Source organism: Linepithema humile, chromosome 6 (assembly GCF_040581485.1).
Source record: "Linepithema humile isolate Giens D197 chromosome 6, Lhum_UNIL_v1.0, whole genome shotgun sequence".
In the NCBI taxonomy this organism is placed as follows: Eukaryota; Metazoa; Arthropoda; class Insecta; order Hymenoptera; family Formicidae; genus Linepithema; species Linepithema humile.
The window spans coordinates 17,846,005-17,869,115 of NC_090133.1; the positions used below are offsets into that span (position 1 = coordinate 17,846,005).

Sequence of the window (23,111 nt, forward strand, 5' to 3'; positions counted from 1 at the left end):
ATATGTGTTTGGTGGAGTATTAAAGTTAGAAGTTTACGTACCTCGGTTTGAACCATGGCTGGACGTTGCGTGCGTAATATTCTTACAGTCTGGAAAATGTCCACCACGCCTTCATATTGCATTCGCTCCAGCACGATGCTAAGCGTTATAAAGACACCCGTTCTTCCTACGCCGGCGCTACAATGCACGGTGATCGGTCCGTCTTGACCAAATTGTTCCTTCGTTTTGTGCACCTGACCAATAAAGTCGATAAAACCATCGCCGGATTTCGGTACGCCCTGCTCCGGCCAGTCAATGAACTGGAATTGCCTGACCGTGCGGCTGGCGCCGTCGCGCGCGTCCGTCACCTTGAACTCTCGTAGAATGTACTGCGGCATGTTGTACTCCGCGATCGGATCCACGACAAAGCACTGATAACGGATAGATCGGTCGGACGGCCAGTACTGGTGACACTTTTCTCTGCCCATCTCCTTCAATTTCGTCAGCATGACAACGATTGTAGAATTGTGTTCCCACAGCATGCGCCAGAAATCGTCGGTGGTATCACATAAAGGACCTTGCGTCGCTATGTAAGCTCCTCGGTAGCGATAGCCGTCAATCAAGCTGGCATTTATGTAATCGGATCCTTCGATGTTACGCTGCGGCTGCAGGCACACTCTGGTGCACTCGTAAGGCAGAATGTGGACCAGTCGATTCTTATGCTTGTTACAAGGCAGATTCGCGGAGATGAATCTAGTCGAGTCGGCTTTGATGTTAGAAAGCTTCTTGAATTCCAGTTCCATTCCGGTTATATTGTCGATTTCTGGTTGCATGAGTTTCTGAATGTGGGAGTGCAGATTTCTAGCCGGCACTTCCGTGTTACCGCAGATCACCGCTTCGAGCAGGGCGTCGTGGATGAAGATATACTGATCCTCCGTTTGAACCATGTAATTCCTCTGAGCGCGCAGACAAGTGACGTGGCCGTAGATGTCGATCATCTTCTCGTGTTTGATCCTTTCTAGCATTGAGTCTATCACGATGAAGCAACCAGTTCTTCCCACACCCGCGCTACAGTGCACCACTAACGGTCCGCTGTCGGGGATATTGAGAGACCGGACTCTGCGTAGGAATTGCAAGAACGGCGCAGGATGTTCCGGCACGCCGTGATCGGGCCAGGCCGTGAATTGTAGTTGCTTTATCTCCCGCCGCTCGGAATAGCCCGCTCGACAAACCTGGAACGTGCGGATGCAGTAAGTCGCCAATTCTTGGACGTCGCTGATGGTCACGGTCATCTGTCCGTAGGTCTCGGAGCCCCTGGTGGGCCAGTACTGGTCGCACTTTATCCTCGTTCTCTCTTCTAACTTCGTCATCATCACGATCGTGCTGGTGCGCAATTCCCAGCACATACGCCAAAAGTCACCGAATGTCTCCTGCAGAGGTCCCTGAGTGGCCACGTACGCGTTCTGCTTCCTGTAACCGTCGCAGTAATTGGCGTTGATGTAATCCGAGCCCGGCATGCCGTCGACAGTCTGGAGGATGACTCGCGAATGGTCGTACGCGATAACGTTGGCGTAACGATTCTTCGACGCATTGACTTCCATGTTGGAATGGTCCCACGTGAATTGTTGGCCGGGTTCTATCGATTCGTACTCCTGGCTGAACTTCAGATTGTCGTTCGCTTTCAGACGTTCAATGTGATTGCCCAGTTCGCTGATAGGTATTGGCGGGTGCGAGATCATACCGGGAGTTTGGAAATTTAATCGTCGCATCTCCACCGGATCCGACGGCGCGTGATTAGAACTTATGTCAGCCGCCATGAGCGGTCGCGTAACGGCTGCCTGATCCGGAGCTTTGCACGGCTGCCTTCGTCTAGAAATAATTACGGAGCAAATTCGATGAGCGAATTAGTTCTTTAAATTATTTACCCTTTTTTTTCCTGAGAAATACAACTTACTTTTTAATGACGAATAAAAGCACGAGACAAACGCTGACCATCAATGCCGCTATTATGGGGCCGACGACCCACACCATGCCTGGCTCTTGACCCGCAGTTGGAACTCCAGAAATGTCTGGACTTCCATCTGCAGGCGTGTTGGGATTTGGTCGACGCGGTGGCTCGCCTGGAGGTACTTCCCTCATGTCCAAAGACAAGTATTCAGAAAACGGCGACGACGTATATAAATGCTGAAAGTAATATTTTTTTCTTAGAAAAAATCATTACTTTATAAATATAATAATTTCTTTTTTAATAATCACTACCTATTAATTACGGCGCCTTGAGACTTACCTTTCGCGGAGTGTCGACTACGGCGCGTACGAATATCCTGTAGCGTCTATTTTTAACGAGCTTTCGGTTTTCGTATCCCTCGTATATGTCTCCGCTGCCTAAATGGAACGTATACGGAATATCTCTGTGAGGAAATTTAGCGGCGATGTAAGGTGCGTTTTCCCTCTCCTGCTTGCCTTTCCCGGTGATCATGTCCTCGGTCAGTTCGTCAGGCTGCTTATCAGCCGTACTCTTGTCCTCGGGCACGACGATCAGGTAATAGTGCGAGATCGGGCCGTATTCCTCGGAAGCTTGCGGTAAAATAACTTGTATCTCTTCGCCGTTGACCACGCCGTAGAAATCCGGTTTTACCATCGGCTTCGGCGCGGCCATCTGCGTGGTGACGGTGATCTTGGCCGGTGGTTTGTATTGCCCCTCGCGCGGTACAACGCTTACATTGACGTTGTAAGTTGTGAACGGTTGTAATTCGTTTATTGTCACGCTCGATATGTGAGGCTCCAATAGGATTTGCCTACGAGGCACGAGCTGTGTTTGCGTTATACCCTGAGAATCGACGAATTCTTTGACAGCGTCGAACGAAACCTTATACTTTGTCGGAATCAGTCTTATGGGCGGGGACCAAGAGAGGGTCATCGAGTGCGTGGACGAGTCCGGCGCTCTGAGATTCAACGGCACGTCCTCCGGCTTTACTTTCACCGTCACCTTTTCGCTGAGTCTTCCCAGACCGGACTTGTAGCGCGCTGCCACCGTTATGGCATACTGAGTGAATTTTTCCAGATTAATTAGATCCGCTGATTCTGTCAGACCAACACTTTTCTTCTTCCACTCGTCCAGATCCTCCACAGCGGTTGTTGTGTAGAAGATCTGATAACCGGTGATCTTTCCTCTGTTCGGCACCGACTCCCACCACACTTCCACGCTGGAGTCCGACGTCGCCACGGCTTGTACTTTCATCGGAGCGCGACCGATGTCCGCCGCGGTCATTATTGTGATCTTTTCGGAGTACGGACCGCTACCTTGGGACGTACGCGCTCGTACGTGGAATACGTATTCCGTATTCTCCTCTAAATTAGTGAACACCGCTCTCGTCTTGGTTGTGTTTCTATCTATAGTGGTGGAGTGATCGTTCTTCTTGTTGAATTGCACATCGTAACCGATTATTTGACCGTTTCTGTGCTGCCGAAGCGGCTTTTCCCACGTCACGCATACGGTATCAGGAGTTTGAAAAAAGTATGACAGATTCGTCGGTGGCCCGGTCGGTTCGCCTTCCGGACTAAACCAATTTTTCACCGTTTCCTGACCGAAGCCGATGTCATTTTTGCCAGCTACTCTAAACTCGTAATCGACTCCTTGCTCTCCTACAATTTATTATTTGAAAAATTGGCTTGTGAAACAGAGAGATAAGAATAATTAAAAAATTATTTAATAAAAAGTTATTATAGTGCAAAGAAAGTAGGATACACAACATATATTGTATGTATTCTTCAAGAATATTTAGTACAAATTATCTTTTTGCAGTACAGAATAACAATGATAATATTTTTAAATTTTTTTCTCACCGAGATCCGTGATTTTGTACGTGCGCTGACGCATGTCATCGATAAATTCCTCTTTGAGCGTCTGGTTTTTTATACCATATCGAATACGGTATCCTAGCAGATTACCGTAGATCTGAGTGGGTTGATTCCATTCCAGCTCCAAGATGTAGGGATCTCTGCTCAATACTCTGAAAAAGTAATGCACATAGAAATCGATCCATTGCGATAAAGCTGTTGACAAAAGTACGATATTTTATGATCTTAGGTAATTCTTACTTCACAGCAACTTGCGGTCTGTTTGGTACACCGCCCGGTGTTCTAACGTGAACCGGTACCGAACGATCCCCATCTCCTTTTCTCGTCAGAGCGGCTACTTGCACTGAGTATCTCGTATCCGGTTGCAGTCCGGTGATATTCACTTCTAGCACGCCGTCATCGTGCACATCTCGACGTATCGGTTCGTTGGTGAATGAATCTTTTCCCTGAAAAATTATTACAATTTATTGCAAGCTCTCTATCATTTATTTATTATGTATTTTATTTAAAATGCGCGATATCTAATGTATGCGCGAATATTATGTATTAAATTAAATTTAATAATTGCACCTTATTTACATATTAATTTGATTATTAGATATACGAAGCGTTTTACAAGTGTAAAAGACTTTAATTTTATTAAGATTATTTTTTAAATTTATGAAATTTTTCTTCCACATGCAATAAACTAAGAAATGAATTAAATAACATTGATGCTAAAATTTGTATAGTTGTAAAATTAAATCCATTTAATATTTTTCTATGAAAATAATCTATCTAAAAAACTCGAAATTTTTTTGCAATTTTTATGAAATACTGTAAATTTCAAGAAACTTTGTAATTTCGTATTCCTTAAAATGTATGTTCTGTTGATATATGAATAGAGTACACGGGATATTTTATCTTAATGGGAAATATGATAGTAAAGATAAAGGGGCTGACGATAATACGTGAATATAGGGTCGATAATAAAGATAAAGGGATTCATCAATAAGCTTGTCGTGAGAACCTAAAACTTGTAATGCTATGCTATTGATCGTATAACAGCCGTAAACTGACCTCCTCTCTTACTTCCTGCACGTGTATGTGGTACCCTCGTATAACGCCGTTCTGATCTTTCGCTTTCGGTGGTTTCCACTCGACGTGTATCGTCGACGAGTTGATCGCCGAGACTTTGACGTCCTGAGGATCCCCCGGCACTGTAACGCAATCCATAATTAATTCGCGCACTTTACGCTCGTCCGATGTCACACTCACAGACACACGCCCATGTATACCCACAGACGTACGGGGGATAATAAATAACGGATTTATAAAGAAACCTAAAAACTGATAAACATAAGATTCTTGTGTAGAATGAAAGAAAAAGATTAAAAGGAAACACAAATGGAAAAAGTTTAAAACTATACATAAGTCGTTTGCAGTCTGTCCTGTCTCTGCCGGAAGATTATTATGTCATTATTTACACTTCAAAAGCGAGAATAACATGAGAAGCGAAAAGCGATAGTACATGTCGGTAGCCAAAGTACTTTTGTCGCAAGAGAAATCTGAAGATGAACCAAGAAAAGCGAGAAGTATGTAGAATTAGTTTTTTTTTATAACGCGAAAACATTTCCTTTACATCTCGCGACTGTTCGTCTGTCCAATTCGTCGCTGTAAACGGAAACGAAAAAATCTCGATGACAGCGAGAATGAGCGGTGAGATATGAAATCGAAAAGTGAAATGAAAACGATGTTTATACCAGCGGCTGCAGCGGCTGCGGAAAAATCATAAGTAAAATCATAGTTGTGTAAAGAAAGATGTAACGATAAAAAGAAGAAGATGAAGTAGTAATGGAGAAGGTAATTACATGCCGCCAATCACACACGGACAAAACGACGTACAAACAATATTACGAGGCACGTTGTACCCCATGCTCTACGCCCCTAATACGATTATGATCTTCCATTTGAATACCAATAATGCTTTTTTTTTCTTTCGATTTTTTTACTTTTTTTTCCTTTCGATTTTTTTTACTTTTTTTTTCTCTTTAACCCGCGCATGCGGTTCGTCTTCGCGTATTATAAGCGCGCGTAGATACGTCACCGGGTGTACGGTAAGGTACGCGGTAACGTTGGACACGATAACACAGCGGTAATATTGGAGAGTCCATGACTTGAGAGACCAAGTAGTTAGTTGTATGCAAGTTTCCGTACTCGCCGAGGGACGAAAATTGCAGTAACGACGACGACGACGACGACGACGATGACAACGACGACGACGACGACGACGACGACAAAACAGTTGCACGATCTTACTCCGTAATCAAACGCGATGAATTGCAACGACGATAAATATGCATGCCGCCTATTTACAACGTTTATTTACAATTACGACCGCCGCCAGTTGAAGTTAGACAGCTGCAACTGTCAACGTGGCGGCGACGTGTTTTCGCATTAAAGTCGCAACTTCTAACGTACGCGATTACGGGGGAATTGTCCGAAGGACGAGATAACTCGATTGTTTCATGGACGATCCAGTATTCGCGGTCGCTAAACGGCTAATTGGCGCGCTGTGAGAGAAAATGGGGAAAAACAAAAGTTCAGATAAAAAATCAGCATTTGCCTAATACCTACTTCCGCATGATATACAACAGTTAACAGCAGCTCTACAATGGGAGGATTCGCAAAAAATGAAACTTGCGCCGCAACGAAAGTATACACAGAAAATTTTCGAATCGCAGAAATGAATTGTTGTAGCGCGGTTTTGATGAGAAGCGATTGGTAGATCGCGTGCTCGCTCTGCTTCTATTAGCTCTCGCACGTATACACAATCAAGTAAGATCAAGATCACACTTACAATTTCGCTATGTAGCGCAAAAAACAAGGGTGGCGAGCGCGTTAATAATATATGTAATAATGTCTCTTAAGATTATTATTATATATTCGCTGGCTGCAGCAAAGAAAAAAAAAAAGACAAAATAACTGTAGGACGACACTTCGAGATTAGACTCTCTCGACAGACAAAAAAAAATAGTATATAGATATATATATGTATGCAAAAACGAGACGGAGACAAAAAGAAAAAGTAACAAAAATAGACGGTATAGAAAAATGTCATGGCACAACTCGAGACGAGCTAAGGGATACTCACTTTTTTCAGCTGCGCCCCAAAAGTCGCCAAAAAAGTGGGAAAAAAAACTCGTAAAAATTCGTGTCAACTTCGCACGTACATTGAGTAGAATTATAGTGTAATTTAATTAATCTTTAAGGCATATCAATGGGTAGCACACTACTGATTATCATCAACGTTAAAAATTGGCCCTTTCTATGTAATGGCTATTTTCGATTTTACGTGAAAAAGAATGCATGATAGAAATCTTTTATTCTCCTGTTCTCGAAGCAGGCACACTCGCATTCGCTCGATTTGGTTCTTTCGCTCCGGCCTCATGCGCTCGATGACAGTCACACCGCTTATATTTTAGTTCTCGCAACTGCTAACGAATGTCGGTGGCAACAAGATTCATGATTCCAATCGATCGTTACATCAGACAGAAAAAAAAAATGATCGCTTGGCCCTCGGTTGCAGTTGGTCGCAGAGAGGCGGGAGACGTGAGAATATCTTTTTTTTTTTTGGCATGCGCAATCACTACTCCAAATATGAAATAACTAAAGGCTCATGTTCACCTGCCTCGTGTCGGGGGAAAACGAGACGTCGAAAGTCGAATGTCTCGTGTTTCTCAAAATATGCCCGAAATCGCAGCTGCCGGTGGCAATAATCTTAGAATGTCGAGAGATCCCTCGAATCTCTCCCTTCCACCCCCGACACGAGACATCAAAGGGGGAAGACCTATGATAAAATGCCTACGAAAAGAAAGCTATAGGAAGGAGAAACCATAAGAAAGAATAAGGTGGACGGTTTCTAGGATATATCAAACGAGAGAAGGGTTTCGTCGTATTACTACGGTACTCTAGAAATGGGCAGTCTCGTGAGAAAAACTCGCGATTCCTCTCGTAATGTTTTTTTCTTTTTTTTTTTTTTTACGTAAAAAACTCACGGTACAAGATCGGGATATATGTCGGTGGGGTGGAGTGTCTTCTGAGGAAAAATTGTTTTTCTTTTTTCATTCTTTCCTTTTTTGCAACTCCAAAAAGTCACCCGCAAAAAACAGCAGCTCGATCAAAAACTTTTGTCGTTTCAGCAAAGGGGAGGCAGGGTAAATTAGAGAGAGAGAAAGGGAAGCCGAAAGAAAGAGGGAGAAGGAGATAGACAATAGAGCGAGGACCACTCTTTTTCTCTCGGTTTGGATACCGTAAAAAAGTATCTCGCTATTTGCTTCTCCTTCATCCTTCTTTTTTTCTCTCCCTCACTCTCAATGTCAACATCCACCCGCGCATTCATCCACGCAAAAATCACAAAATTCCGCGTAAAACGCGTGCGTAAATACGTTTCGACAGCCGTTGCCGAGACGCGGTGGTTGAGAGGTAGCCGTGCCGTTTATTTGATTAACGAATCGCGTGGTCCCGTACCTGTCGATGATCGAGTATAGTCGGAAAACTGTCGATGACATCTAAAATGTCTAATTCAAACTGGCGGAACTAGCTGGATCGAGCTAAAGGAAACGAATTGTTATAAATCATGCGCATTGTTGGGACATAACAAGTAATATAATTTACCAAGTATCAAGTAAAGAAAAAAAAAAATTGGAGAAAACAATCAGGAACATCAACGGACAGCCGAAGCTCTTGAGACTTTTAACATTACGCCTACGAAAGGAACGTTACTTCAACCGTTGCTTAGTGTAGTTCAGATACGAAAAACAAAAAGAAGATGAAAACCACATTTACATATACAATGTATAATTAATACCTTTTCTAAATACCCATGTAAGAAACATGTGCGTGTCCCTCGAGATAACAGATAAAATATATAGAGAGAATACTGTATGGCATTTTAAAGTAGAGTATTTCGTACATATCGAAGAATTATTTGAATAGTAAAAGAGTACTATGTTTGACTTACAGAGACAGAAGTTGGAAACGGATTGAAGTCTCGCATGCAGAGAGCGAAGGAAACGGCCGTCGAGCGGTTACGTCATTCCAACGAATTCGATTACATATGAAAATTAATGAAACCCGACGCTCCCGGTCCACATACGTCCAGATTGTCCGTTTCGTTATACGTAGTCAGCGCAGCATACGGTAAGTTTTTTGGGTAGTAGAGATAGCAACGCTTCACCCGGGCCGGACACTTGACGCAAAAAAAAAGCTGAGAATTCAATTCGGAATATGCACTCCGCATTTCCATTTTTTAACACGCGCTACTTTAAAAAGAATATTTCGCCGACGGATATTGAAATCATCGGTCGTTTCCGGCGCGGGCAAAGTCTGATGAGCCGACATTGGAAGCGATTTATTCGCCGAATCCACGGATTGTGGCTGATGAGCATATAAATAAAAAATATAATCAGAAAAAGGTCTGATGAATATTGGTATTCAAATGTTTCCAAGAAAACGTCTTGCGGATTTCTCTCTTTTTCTTTCTCAGTAATAGATCATCCGACTCTCTTCCTCGTCGAGGACGTTTGGGCGCAGAGAAAATTTCGCGCGAAACTTTCAATCTGTTGTATACCGCCTTTGATTGATCACTTCCCTGATACTTATTTCTCGTCACTTTTCGTGCACGCTTTCTTACGCGTCGTCCTTCTTCCATCCCGTATCCTTTTACACAATCACTCACGCATTCACGCGCGCAACCTTCCTGTCGCGGTCTCGAAAAAACGTATCGCGAGCCAATCTCGTCGAATGTAATTCTTTTCATAATAACATTCAGTACCGACTATAAATTCGTGCGCACATATAAAAAATTAAATTTTCGATAAAAAACATAATTTGCATGAATCAATTACTCGCACGTAAAGTAATTTTTATATTTACCTTTGAGCGAAAAAATTTTTCATGTGCGTATAATCGGCTTGAGCAAATCGTTCTTTATCTCGAAAATATCGTAAATGTTTTGTAAATGTTCACAAATTAATGGCCGATATTATTTCGCGGATATTAAATCGCTTTTACCGCGGCAAAACGCTGGAAGCAAATGCACGTTATTCGCCACAATACGCTTCTCGTTATTGTTGCCATCTCAGTCATTATCGAGCCTTTTGTATCGCGTTGTTTCGAGATCGCCTCAGGAGGTAGCTTCAGGTTACACGACAGTCGACAGTGGGGGGTGCTTTTCGAGAGTGCTTTCAGTGCTGGTGCTCGGCGGCACGATATTGCATCGTCTATAATAATATTTATTCGGACATGTGTATAGCCGCTGCTGTGCACGGTGCTCTCTCGCGCAACGCGTGAGCGTCAAACGCCTATCTATGTACGCATATCCAGGTTGCACACGCCCGCACGCGTGAATCCTACGTGAATGCTATGTGCTCGCTCGCAGCCGAATTGATCGTGAAAGCGGGTGCTCTTGGAATCGGTGCACAAGGAGGTGGCAAAGACTACGACGGCGGCGGCCGGCACCACGCGACGCACGCAATATGTGTTCGCGTGGCGCCACGAAGTGCGTGTATGCGTGCGTGGTGGGTGCGAGATATATTGTAAAACACACGGTGCCGGCGCGCTTATTTACGTTACTTTTTGCAAGGTGCCCGTGCACACATACGTACGGTGAGACAGTATATATATAATATCATAGCAGCGGTGAATATTTCGGTAAATAGTGAACGATGACAGTCAATAATAATAAGTAAACGTATGCGTAGAAGATATATATATGCTATACACGGTGAGATCTTTGTGCTTTGACAATGTGCGAGCTTACACGGCAGGGTGCTTTCAGCAGTGCTTTTTATCGTTTCGCTTCGCTCTGCCGAGTCTGCTTCAGGAGGGTGAACGTGTACCGGATCAGTTGCTTCATGGATAATGCCAGGAACGGGGAATTACTGGAGCAGGGGGGTGCAGGCGGGAAAGTGAAGAAACGAAAGAGAGGATCCGTGGGGTAGTCGAGGGGCAGAGAGGGCGGTCGTTCATAGTGGCGAATGGTGAAAGGCGTAAGGGAAGGTCGTTACGGACGCGTCGGTACGACTTTTCGCTCAACAATCATGGCCGCATAATACCTCCGCGACAAAAATGATGCTCTCCACGTGTCCGGCGCGAATATCTTCATAGCCCGTTAGAGATAAACAGGGTTCGTGCCGTATGGTCTTCTCCCCCTCCTCCGTCCCGCTTCGCTCTCGCCGACCGCTCTCGAATCTCTCCCGGACAAAATTCTTTTTTTCCCCCTGTCGTAGCTCCGGTTTACATTCAATTATTTTTTTTCAATCTCGCGTTCCGTTGTTTCTACTTACTCGCTCGCGCTGCGAAACTTTTAACGACCACCGGTCGTACCGCAACGCTCCGCCACTGCACCGAGAGAAGTTATCGTTACGATTAAATGATTTTCCCGGGGAAACACCGTGGCTAACGATTGCGCGGAGATTTATTTTTCAACGACTATACTATATAAATATCGTGCAAACAATTTTTTTCCCTCGGTGCCGAATCCGTTTGTTATGGGGATTGGATCGTGTCGGATCGTGTTATTCAGACTGGCGAAGGGGGAAGGGGGTGAAAAAACGTTCGACATGCGGGATCGATCGGCACCTTCGGCGGTGCCGCTCGGCCGGGACGGGGACGGGATGTAACAGAAAGCAAAACTGTCTCATGCATCGGCATGCCATTCATAGGATATAGATGGTAATAATGTATTTGTGTATTTCGGGAGGTGATCTCGCAGACTCGACACAGTTCGGCGGATTTTGGTGGAGGGTGACGGTGGAGAGAAGGTGGGCGGCCAAGTGGAATAGGCACGGGTTTGTTTCTTTTTCACTGGAAGAGGAGAGTTTCGAGGGGGTTTTTTTCGGGGGGTTCGAGGGAGTCGTGGAGTTTTTAAACAAACGAAGGCATGCTCTAAACATGTGCAAACGATAGGTAGAACTAAATCTCAACTAAAGACAGAAGAGCCTTATATATCAGAGATATAGAAATATATATATGTGTAATATATATATAGTGAAAAAGTGCGTCATATATATATATTTTTGTGTGTGAGATAACATTCGCTAGAGTTTTTATATATATACGTAAGCGCTTCACTCGCAAGCTGTCCCTTGTTTTGCCATTATTTTCGTCCGATTGTGTCGCACATGTAACAAGTTGTCAGATAAATTTTTAGCTCGTTAGTATTTGTGTATTTTGACTTATTTCATGTGGCCTACATAACTGGTACACAAAACGGAAATAATGACACACGGGGCAGCTAGCCTGACTTCTATCTTCATAACACGTGGCAAGAGTGAGTTAATGAACTAAAGGAGAGAAACGAAACATCTTTACTGACGTAACCACGGTAACCACCAGAAAGAACACTGAGTGTAATGAGTACATATTATTAGATAATTGATATATTACGATAGTGTGAATAGATCTTAAAAACTAGCTGTTCAAAACCTGGATCATCCTCCTGCAAATGCTTTAAGGAAAGACAAAAACACGTGAATGAGTATAATTAGGTATTAATTAGCGTGTCAAAATAGATATCCAAGTTTTAAAAGTAGGGCTGGGGGGATGAAAAAAACCAACGGCAACGAACAAAGAGAGAGAGTTGCGATTAGGCCCTGTAAAAAACGGTAAGAAAATTCGTTTCTTTTTCTTTCATCTTTAATAGCTGAGCTCAAAAATTGGTTATCAGCTTCTGAAAAATCCGTGGCTGCGTACACCTGGAAAAAATGGTCGTGGACACACTAAAAGAAGGGGTGGTTGGAGTTGTTGGAAGGTTTCGGGAAAGCTAGAATAAGAGTCGTTGGAGATTTTATTGTCGTAAAAAATCCAAAAATATAAAATCTCGCCAGCCAAAAAAGTAGGGCCATCATCGTTTCGTGTTCCGCGTCGCGTAAACGTTTCATAAAAATCGGGGGAGGAAGTGAAGGAGGTTACGAAAAGAACGATAGGAAAACGTGATCGGAGTAGCGTGATTGGAGAGGCGCGAAAAATCCAAAAAATCGTGCGCGTTCAAAACTTTTGTTCGCGCAAAAAAAAAGAAGGTAACCCGACCGGAAAAAAGGGCCATGTCCGTCCTCTTTTCCTCTCTCGTCACGATGGGTGATTCGATAGTTCGTTTCTCGAAACTATAACTGTAACACAAGAATGGCGTGAGAGAAGAGGAAAGCTCATATATGTATAATATAATACAGTATAATGTAATTTGATATATATAGAATATAACGTAAGTACAATGAAACATAACGTAAGTGTAGAGTCACTGGAGAGAAAAGATAGACGACAGAGAAGAACAGAAAATAGAAAGTCGTGATAAAAGGGAAAGAGTATCTGGTCGTTTGAGAGATCGGGAAGAGAGACAGGTTGACGAAGTGACGTTAGCGGAATCTGAAATCGAAAGTATGCATATAGTAATGTATATTTTATATATCGTAATGCATTCACCAGATCAGGAATAACAACACGGCGTGTTTGTCGCAACCCGCATTGGAACCGCACGAAAGTATAACCGCGGACTGACTTTTGGCGGGCTTTTATATTTTTGGCTCTCGGATGAGGCGCGTTATTACTTCATCCCAATAGTATTCCTTCCCCGCGAAGTTTAGCGTGTGAAATTCGTAGCGACCGCGGCGTTGGGGTTGCTGTCGCGATTACGATCGAATTTCCGTTCGACATCGCAGACATCTACGATGACATCTTCCTTTCGTAAACATGATATCGCGTTAGCGCTTTTGGAGAACACATCGCCGCGAGACATCGAGACACAGTGTTAGCTCCCTCGCGCCTGTGCGTCACCACGGATTTTACACGTTACTCCTCGCGTGCCTGAGACGTAAACAGAGAGACTTTTCAGTTAGTGTCTGTGATACATACCGTCCTCATGAGTTCTGACCATGATAGGATAACTCGGGGGCCCGTCACCTACTCTGGTTCCGGCCAATACCCAGATCCGATATTCAGTCCACTTTTTGAGCTCGTCCAACACGAAACGCGTGTCATTCAGTTTGATAATCGTCGCCTCGGAGTCGGAGCGACCGCTCTCGACGACTTGCAGCCTGTAGTAGGCGATCCTTCCGTTGGAGCGTTCAGCAGCCGGTGGTTCCCACGTTACCAATATTGAAGTCGGGCTGATCGCTTTGCCGGTTACATTGCGAGGCGGAGCCCCGGGGACTGTATAACACTCAATTATAGGAGGGAGGAAAACAAAATCGGGGGAGGTATAAATCGACAGTTACCAGCCGATTGTATCGAATTCCAGAGCGTGAGGCTTACAAAGTCGAGAATACGAAAAGTCGCCGTATAGAATACTGTCAAATGAATATGTCGAAACTTGATTATTTTTATTTTATTGTTGGATAATTATTGGATGAAAGCTAAAGTGTAATATAAATTTCGTGTTTAATGCCTTGTCGAAGAATGTCACTTTGATTTTTTATCAGTTGTCTTAAAATAATACAGGTATTTAATTTTGCAATTGTGATAAAATCATCTTTGTATGCTTTATGAATGATAAATCAGTATTAGCATGCAATGTGAGCGAGCGAGTTCTCGTATTCCTCGTTTTGGCGTCCTCAACGCCGAGACGAGCGCACAATCGACGGTGACTGTCGAGGGATACCAACAAAACGGTACGTGACGATTGATCAAGGTTCAGAGAGGTATAAAATATTCAAGGTAAAAAGTCATGAATCGATCCTTGAACAGTCGAAAAAAGATGTGATTAGAAACAGTTTGTACGGAGCGGCCGAGTGTTAACTCGGACGTATAATGCGCAGAGTTAACGAATTAACACGTTCATATAATTGCAAGGGAACGAGACAACGAAAAACTGAAGAACGGACGATAAAATTAATATGTTATCGAGAATGAAAAGAGGTGCCCAAAATGCACACATATATCAATGCAGTGCTTAGTGCAATTTATATGTATATGATATGTATATACGTATATATATATATATAGATATATATAAAGTGGCATCCAAAAACGGCTTTCTTATTTGCAACGCATGCAATCATTCTCACTCTCCCACACTTCACTTGTTTCAACGTTACTCTCTATCTTTCGTCTTTCCCTTTCATATTACGCTCTTTTTTTCCTTTTTCTTTCTCTAGAAAACGCGTCTTCAAATACGAAAAAGTGATTTCTTTTTTTTTTTTTTTTTTTTAAAGGCTCTTTTCAAGGTGTTGTGCGTCGATAGCTTACGCTACTTGCAGGAGCGTCTAGCGCTACAGCACCTCCTACCTGCTGTGCCATCGCGATGCGTAATTGTGCGCGAGTCCAGAGGACTCGAGTCCTGCTCGATCGTCACCATGGGATATCTCGAGTGGTCGATCATCTCACGGCCACGCGACAATTACGTATCGGCATGCGTCTGGCACTCCTCGCTGCATGAACTCACTCGATTTCGTTTTTGCATTCATTTGCGTTCTGCTTACCGTACTGTTTGGTGCGAACCGGATACGGTATCGTCGTGGCACCCTCTCCCCTTTGACTCCTCGCGGCTAGCCACACGTAGTATAAGGTGTTCGGATACAGACCGGTCAGAGTATAGTTCTCGGTGACAGCTATTCTGCGATGATGCTTTTCCTGAGTAAACACGTCAGATAAAACGTTAGCGCGATACGTAATATCATCTCGATTAATTATCTTTTTTAGAATTGCTCATAAAAAATTTCAAAATCAGTTTATTTCCAGAGTTTCAAATCCATTTAGCTTCCACACCGTTAGAAAAATTATTTATTCATTCTAATATAATAGGAAATTTAAAAAATATCACTGACGTCTGGCGCGTAAGCATGAAAAAAACTTGACAAAAATTGTTATTTAAAAACAAAGAAATTGGAATCTGTATTGTAAATTTATAATCACCTACCTTCGCATAAGTGTCGTTCCAGTACAGCTCATAGCTGAGAATATTCTCAGCGCTATGAGCGGGCTTGCCCCATTGGAGCGTTACTTTGGTCTCCCCGATGTCGACCGCGGTTAGCATTTCAGGTTGACTTGGTACCCCTTGTTGTGTTTTGATTTGCACCGGTAGACTGAGCGGTCCAGGACCGACGCTCGTGAGCGCCTGAACTCGTATGGTATAGATTGTGTGCGGTGTCAACTCCGAGATGGTGGTCAGCTGGCTATTGTCCACCATCTGGTACTGCCACGACGCCATAGGTTGATTCGAGTCCGTCGTGTAGTACACTTTGTATCCCTACGAAAGTGCATCGCGCGCTCGTTAGCGAAACGCAGTAATCCGCGCAAAACGCAGCGAGAATATAATTACGGAAAAGACACCGACCGTCACTTGACCGTTTGGGGTTTCCGGTTCGTCCCATTGTATGACCATCGTGCTGGAGCTCAACGGCCGTACCTGAACTTTCCGAGGCGCTGTACCGGGTTCTAGAAAAAAAGATCGGTCGATCTTTAACGTTATTAACGTACGAAGTAGGCTAGATGCACACGAATTACACAACCAGTTAATTACACGATAAGATAGAAAAGAAATCCTTCGGAAAATCCATAAGAAACCCAATAAGAGGTGCGTGAAAATAAAGAAAAATTACGAAATCAAGTCCCATTTTGTGTGACGACACTACGGTGACGAACACATTTCTCAATAACTCACACCGTACGTAATTAACTACGAAATAGCAAAAATATATACGTGCGTAATATGAGTAAAAATTACAATCGTATATAGTTATGTGAAGTAACGAACCCAGGAGAAACCCAACCAAAATAAAAAAAAATGAAACAAGAACATGAACAGGCAAATGAATCGGTGTGAGTATTACTACGGCACTCTTAGTATATGATTTGACTTACTGGCACCTCCATTCGTTGATTCCGCTATCCAAAAAAAAATGTCAAAAGATTATTGTCACTTCTCGGTACATAAGTGGGCGACAAGTGCGGGGTGAAAATACGAAGCGCGAGTGTGCGGTCCACGCCTCCTTCGTATTTTCACGGGGTGAGAAGTGTGTGCTACTATTTTGTAGGAAAGGTGCAATTTCGCGTGCTGTCTCCCCCTCGTGTCTCGCCCCCCCTCTTTTGCAAAACGAAAGAAAGGAGACGGAGAGACGCACCCGAGAAGGAGAGGTAGAGTGAAAGAGAGAGAAAGTGAAAGAGATAGTAAGGCTGGGGATGTTAGAGGCGTGAAAATACACAATGACACGAGACGTCGAAGCGCGATGAAACGCTGTGAAACGGCCCGGCAAAAAACACTAACACATTGGTGCAACAAAGAGCAGAGGGGAGTTTGGTGATAGGTGAAAAAAATTTTCTTGTCACTTACATGGATCAAATCGTGCGTCCACGGCGGACAGCATGGAAAAAAGTACAGAATTTCCCTCAAAAAATGTGCGTAAAAATTCGCTCCTCTTTCACGATGGTGTACAAAAAAGTTCTATCTACGTGCAAAAAATTCGCGCTCATGTCGGAGTAGTGCCGTTTCTCCACTCCTTCATGTTATCGTTCTATGCGAACGCGGATGCGCGCAAAAAATTGCCCGGTCCGAGATGTGTCCGCGCTTTTAATCGGTAAATAAGCTTACTGCGACGCACGTATGTTCGTTACGAGACGTGGAAGTGAAACGCGAATTAATCCGTGAGCAGGTTTACTTTGTCGTAGCGATCGTGACATAGATGCCCCATGAAGTCTCCGTAAAGGTACCATCAAAAATAACTGACTTAAGAAATGTTATTACTTCCCGTTAAGTTTGATTATACGATGAGCTTGAAACGATGAGACTGGCAAGAGAAGAATGTCGATAAAATGAGAGATATTTCGGTAGAAACGATATTTTTCCTCGCATGGATGTTTAATTTGACGTGTGAGTGACAATGAAGTTTAATCAGCGGAAGATTCGTTCTTAAGACAACGATTTACAATTATAACGATATCTTCATAGATATTAATCAACATTGCCGGTAAATTCATATCTACACACAACATCGAGTAAAATTTTGTCTCCACTATTGCTTTTCTGGTGTGAAGTCATAAATATCCATACGGAAAGATAATCGTTTCTAAGCTACGAGAGAAATATAAACATAATTAGAAATTAGCACGCAAAGTAAATATTTATGGTACTGACTTGTTTCACCAGTGGTGACTATCACCGGGGCACTTGGGGGACCACGCCCGATGCTGTTCACGGCTATCACGTAGAGCTCGTACTCCGTATACGGGCTGAGACTCCTAACGTGATAGTACATCGTCGTGATGCCGGATATCTCGGCGTACGCTTGATTCACGTGCTTCGGTTTATGTTGAATGACGTAGTACTGCAGGTCGCCCGGTTCTTTGTAGGACCAGCTCAACTTCACCGATGTCGCGGTGATATCCGACACTTGAACGTTCTCTGGCGGGCCGGGTAGAGCTGCGAAGGGATTATTGCGATTTTATTTTCCCGAGCTGGATATTGGATAGTGGGCGATGGGTCAATTTCGCGTGAATAATAACGGTTTTTATAAATGTCATATTTGAATCGCCTATGATAATACAAAATTATCATTGATGTTTAAAGGCTTCACAAATAAATGCTGCAAACACGGTAATAAAGAAAATTTGTAGGCAATTTCTTTAGGCAACTATTCCGTAATAATCGGACCAATGTATCTTGGTGTTGTTATCGTAATGCAAGGTTTAAGCGGATCGAGATTAGTCCTTCCGGTGAAAGCATAATGGAGCGGAATGCAGCGGATGACTAATCGGCTTGTATCACGTAATCCGCGATAACATAACCGGAAAATGCGATCGAAGAAAAGGTTTGTGGATCCATAATTATGGAGGGGACGATGAATCGAAGTTCGATACGTACATTGAACCTTCACCATGGTGGTCGCCTCGATTACGCCAAGATCGCTGGCAGCTGTACACGTATAATTAGCAGATTCCTGAATTTCCGTCAGTCTCAAGACGTTTTTGCCGACTGGTAGATTATCGTCCGGCGTAAGATCGGTTGCGGGATCCTTTCTCCATTTTACGAAGGGCATCGGCGCGCCGACCGCGACGCAGGTGAGATTCAGCGACGCACCCAGCATCACTTCGCTCACCGTCGGTGGCGGAATCGAGAAGTTCGGTGCGACGCGACGCACTGGCGAGCACAATTGATAGCCAGGATAATTAATTTTTTAATTTTCCAATTTCTACAAATTTTAGTTAATTTTCAAGACTTAGTGTGTTAAGTGAAAAAATAAAAAATTTATTATCTACTCGCTCCTCTGCATTTTAATTCGTGGAATTTCATGGAAACTCTTAAATTTACAGTCGCGTTCATGATAAAAAGTTTACTGATCGATATTTTTGTTAAACGAATTAACTCTAAATTAAACAAGGTATCTACGGATAAAAAATGCAGAGAAGCCAGTTATATCCCGTGTATAATACCTCGTGTATATGTATGACTGTTCGCAGTAAGTTAAATTACATTATGATCGCGCCCGCGTGACCGTTTGTTTATTTACGGGCGACATTAAATCGAAATGCAAATGCGCGTAACGGCACATCCAATTAGAGAATAATTACGTACGCACGTTTTACGATGGCAAATTAGCTGTGGCCTGCGAAAATTCGCGAAACGCAGCAAAACGCCGAACGATTATTTCAAAGCCGTCTCGCAGATTTTGCAAATCACGACTGCGGCAATTAAACCGGAATGCACAACCGTCGAGATTCAAAATCGCTGTGAAAACGCAAGAAATGAGAAGTCTCGGCGCGTAACATACGCGATGTGACTCACGCAAGGCTCTTTGTGCCGCCCGTTTAGTTTAATTACGTCCTAATTGCGTTACATTAATTTTAATTACGAACAAGAAAACGTCTGCCTTGTGTAGCATTGGCGTGACTGTGTGCCTAGCTCACGCTGTATTTGTTATTTGGTCGACAAAAATGTTGTCCCTTTGCGGTTTCAAATGCGTTAATTTTCATAAAAATATTTTTTTGTTTCTCCCTTTTTCTTTTTAATTATATCTAATAAGATGCTGACAAAGAATAATTTATTTGTCACAAAGATCACAAATACTTATTAGCTAAGCTGGAAGATATAAATGCTTCATAATTAATTAATTCAACTTATTACATTACAATCCGCAGGCAAGCATTTATAGCAGTTAAGCGACATACCTTTCACATATAATGTGGTCGATTTCGAGTACTCTGTGCCTACGGAGTTGTTAGCGACGCATTCATACTTTCCTTGATCCTTTACGTCAGATTCGGTAATTTGCAAGGCACCTGTAATACAAATCCACAAAAATCTCTTTTAAACAATTCAACATTATTAATTATAATAATTCTACGCGAATAGTTTTATACGACATATATATATAAAAAATTCTATATGCTCGTCAATATTGTCTACAATTGTCTACATATTGAACTTTGTTAATTATCATTGTTTTTTTTCATTGTCATAGTATCCTTAATTAATGTAGTGCTGCGAGATTTCATTCGACAGTGTAGAATTATTATATTACAATATATCGAAGTAGGACACTGTTTAATGAATTCTGAGCAATCTCCATTTTGTGCAATTATTTAGAGCGAAGTATGGAAATACGTATGCGTTGAACTCGGAACGCATTTGAGTGGACGTCCGCATTCTCTGCCGCGCTTTTTACTTCGTTTTTCGAGCGCTAATAGAGTTCCTACCATGTCCTGCGGAGACGGTACGCCCAGCAGGGCCGGAAAAGGGCGGCCACCTCCGAGTCGCCCTCTCCTCTCTCACCCGCTCTTTCTCTACTTTTCTCACCCTGACTCGTACATTCCGTTTCCGTCCGGCTCGGCGTTCGTGCGAGGCTTTCCACGATGCATCAACCCCCTTAGAGCGCGATACCGCGATGATGAACTGGCCGTTGCGAGCCGTGTGATTATCTTCGTCGACGTCACTACCGACCTAGTATAATTCAAACCTCTATCCCTCCCTCACTGACCTTCTCCACCCACTGAGAAACCGCCCTGCCCATTCGTAAAGTAAACACTGGCGAACGTTGGGAATCGAGAATGGGGGGGGGGGGGGGAATGAGAGTAGAATGGGGAACTGCCGCTGCTGGGGTTGATCGTTCGCTTTTACCCTTTCTGACGTTTAATCGAGCTAACGGTTATAATTAGGGGATGATCGTAGGCGAGATAAGCGACAGGCGTGCAAATAACACGGAAGAGTTGTCACGATACCAGGGCCGTGCGACAAAAGCTGCGCGATGTCGATTGAAAACAATATGCGAGCGTAGAGCGCGCTTCGTCTAGTAGTAGGTCGTATGCATCACAGTAGGATGCGTCGAAACGAAAACGCGACAGCACAACTGAGAGGGTTTATCTCGAAACTCGCTGCGCTCCGTATATTTTTTTCCATGGAAGACAAATACTGTGCGCGCGGACCGACCGTGTGTTGTTTTCCTTGCGAGTGAGCGAGCGAGCGAAACATGTACGCGTCGCTGATAAAGGGCGCCGTTTGGATATTATAGCCTGGGGTAAAACGGCGTCCGCAATTACTGGCGTGACCCGGTGCGTGGCTGTTAATTTCGCAGGCCGCCAAATTTTCCCCGGCTGCCGATTTCGGAATTCGTTATCCGGCTGAGTAGGCTCACGTGCCATACGTGGCGGCTTTCAGTGGCCGCATTGCGATCGTGGCTCCGATCGTGCGTGAAAGAGACGATGGAGACGAGCAATGGCGTTATTAGGATTTTTGAAGCCTTTTTCCTCTTGGAAGGTTCGATTTAATCCTTCATTGATATATATTCCGATTTTATTGATTCACGTCAATCATCGATTTTCAATTTAGCTTCTTTGTTTTTCATTCTATATCTGACCTTACCAATTTAATTAAATATTTGGCAAAAAAATTATGAGAGAAAATTGATGAATATTTCAGGATACGAAAAAATTTGACAGTTTCTTTATCGCTAGCTAAAATTTTATTTTTAAATGTAATAGAAAAAGACTGTGCGCATTTTAATTTTAAGCCTTATGATTTTTCGAGTTAACTCTGGAAAGGAAACAGCTCATCTAGGATACAGTTCGATAAATATTCGGTAGAAAGAATGAGAGAGAGTAAGGGTGGAGGATAGAAAACACTCCATCACGAGCGAGAAGCGAGGCGGACTGATATCGCGTACGATCGGAATACGTAATCGTGCCTCATCTACAATTTCCCGTAAGCCGACCAGGAAGGAACGCGCCCGATCGTATTGTTATCCCGATGAAGTCACGTATGCATTGTTAGCACACCGTTGTGAAAAAGTTGTGCTTGATGAAAAACTATAGTAATACATACGAAGTTCAATATCTGAAAATAGTTTTTTATATTGATTCCGAAATGGTCAACATGTTAAAAATGTACCGTGCTTTCTAGATATTTCGATAATGTCATTTCAGTAGTTTCAGAAATGTATAATCGCAATTCGCCACGCTGTTGCTAATAATTGATATCTCTCTTCTTTTTTCATATTTGCTTTTTTGGTCATAAAAATTCTAATAAGTTCTCATTTTATGGTATTTGCATTTTTCAAGAGTAATTTTATTAGATTCTGCGGACGACGAGATTTTGATACGAAGACGTTTAATGTTTGATTTGTTCAAGTTAATGGTTAATTATAAATCACTATAAATATATTGCAGATTTTTAAAAATTATTTAATATAATTGTATTAACGGTTTAATATTTCATTGCATTTTAATTTAATATTTCTATTAAGTAATGATAAATTTGTCACTGGGCCAAATTATAACGAAATATTCTTTCGGCACAAATCTATTATTAAAAATAATGTCTCTTTTTCCGTCTTATATAGGTTTTATTAATATTCGTTTTAATATCCCATTGCCTGGTGGCGGCGTCATAACTTTTCGCTTTATCGCGCACGTGCGAGGTAAAGAACGATACAGAATTAACAGCAGAACGCGCGAATTACCATTGGTTTAACGATAACATTTCTACGGCGTAATAGCCGCTTAAAATATTCATAGTGGCTGCAAAGAGGGATGGCATTACTAACGGCGGTGAACAATTAGATTTTAAACACGTGAGACACGACGCAAGACGGTGATAATGCGTCGTGCGGACTGTTCTTTATAAATTTTAAATAGCCAACGCACGCGAGAGAAACGGTCCGCGCACGGCTAATACAGGTTACTGTTGCACGTAAATGCAACGAAGCATGAAAAGATATTTGCGTTAAAAGGCGTTGACATAATACCCTGTTCGACGTTTCATAATCCGAGTTTACCGTATCGATCGGCAAGTCAAAGTCAGGAATATT

General features: G+C 42.9%; 1 protein-coding gene and 1 long non-coding RNA gene across 8 annotated transcripts in view; one reads left to right on the forward strand and one right to left on the reverse strand.

Annotated features, from left to right (window-relative positions):
* Positions 1-23,111, reverse strand: part of Lar (tyrosine-protein phosphatase Lar) — a 375,895-nt gene that overhangs the window by 5,081 nt on the left and 347,703 nt on the right. For 4 of the 7 annotated variants that reach the window (XM_067357826.1, XM_067357827.1, XM_012371239.2 and 1 more), the window contains 14 exons: positions 19,978-20,088; positions 18,674-18,949; positions 17,948-18,232; positions 16,678-16,701; positions 16,151-16,251; positions 15,734-16,063; positions 15,297-15,447; positions 13,732-14,028; positions 4,900-5,039; positions 4,081-4,286; positions 3,826-3,992; positions 2,267-3,624; positions 1,934-2,163; positions 42-1,848 (listed from right to left, as the gene is read on the reverse strand). In XM_067357826.1, the coding sequence (XP_067213927.1) occupies positions 42-1,848; positions 1,934-2,163; positions 2,267-3,624; positions 3,826-3,992; positions 4,081-4,286; positions 4,900-5,039; positions 13,732-14,028; positions 15,297-15,447; positions 15,734-16,063; positions 16,151-16,251; positions 16,678-16,701; positions 17,948-18,232; positions 18,674-18,949; positions 19,978-20,088 (5,483 nt within the window). The remainder of the gene's footprint in view (positions 1-41; positions 1,849-1,933; positions 2,164-2,266; positions 3,625-3,825; positions 3,993-4,080; positions 4,287-4,899; positions 5,040-13,731; positions 14,029-15,296; positions 15,448-15,733; positions 16,064-16,150; positions 16,252-16,677; positions 16,702-17,947; positions 18,233-18,673; positions 18,950-19,977; positions 20,089-23,111) is intronic. The other 3 variants (XM_012371238.2, XM_012371240.2, XM_012371241.2) reach the window with 3 other exon arrangements.
* LOC105674736 (uncharacterized) overlaps positions 8,776-23,111 on the forward strand; it is a 246,038-nt gene continuing 231,702 nt past the window's right edge. Inside the window, exon 1 of the long non-coding RNA XR_001101177.2 lies at positions 8,776-9,021. This is a non-coding gene — a long non-coding RNA (uncharacterized lncRNA). The remainder of the gene's footprint in view (positions 9,022-23,111) is intronic.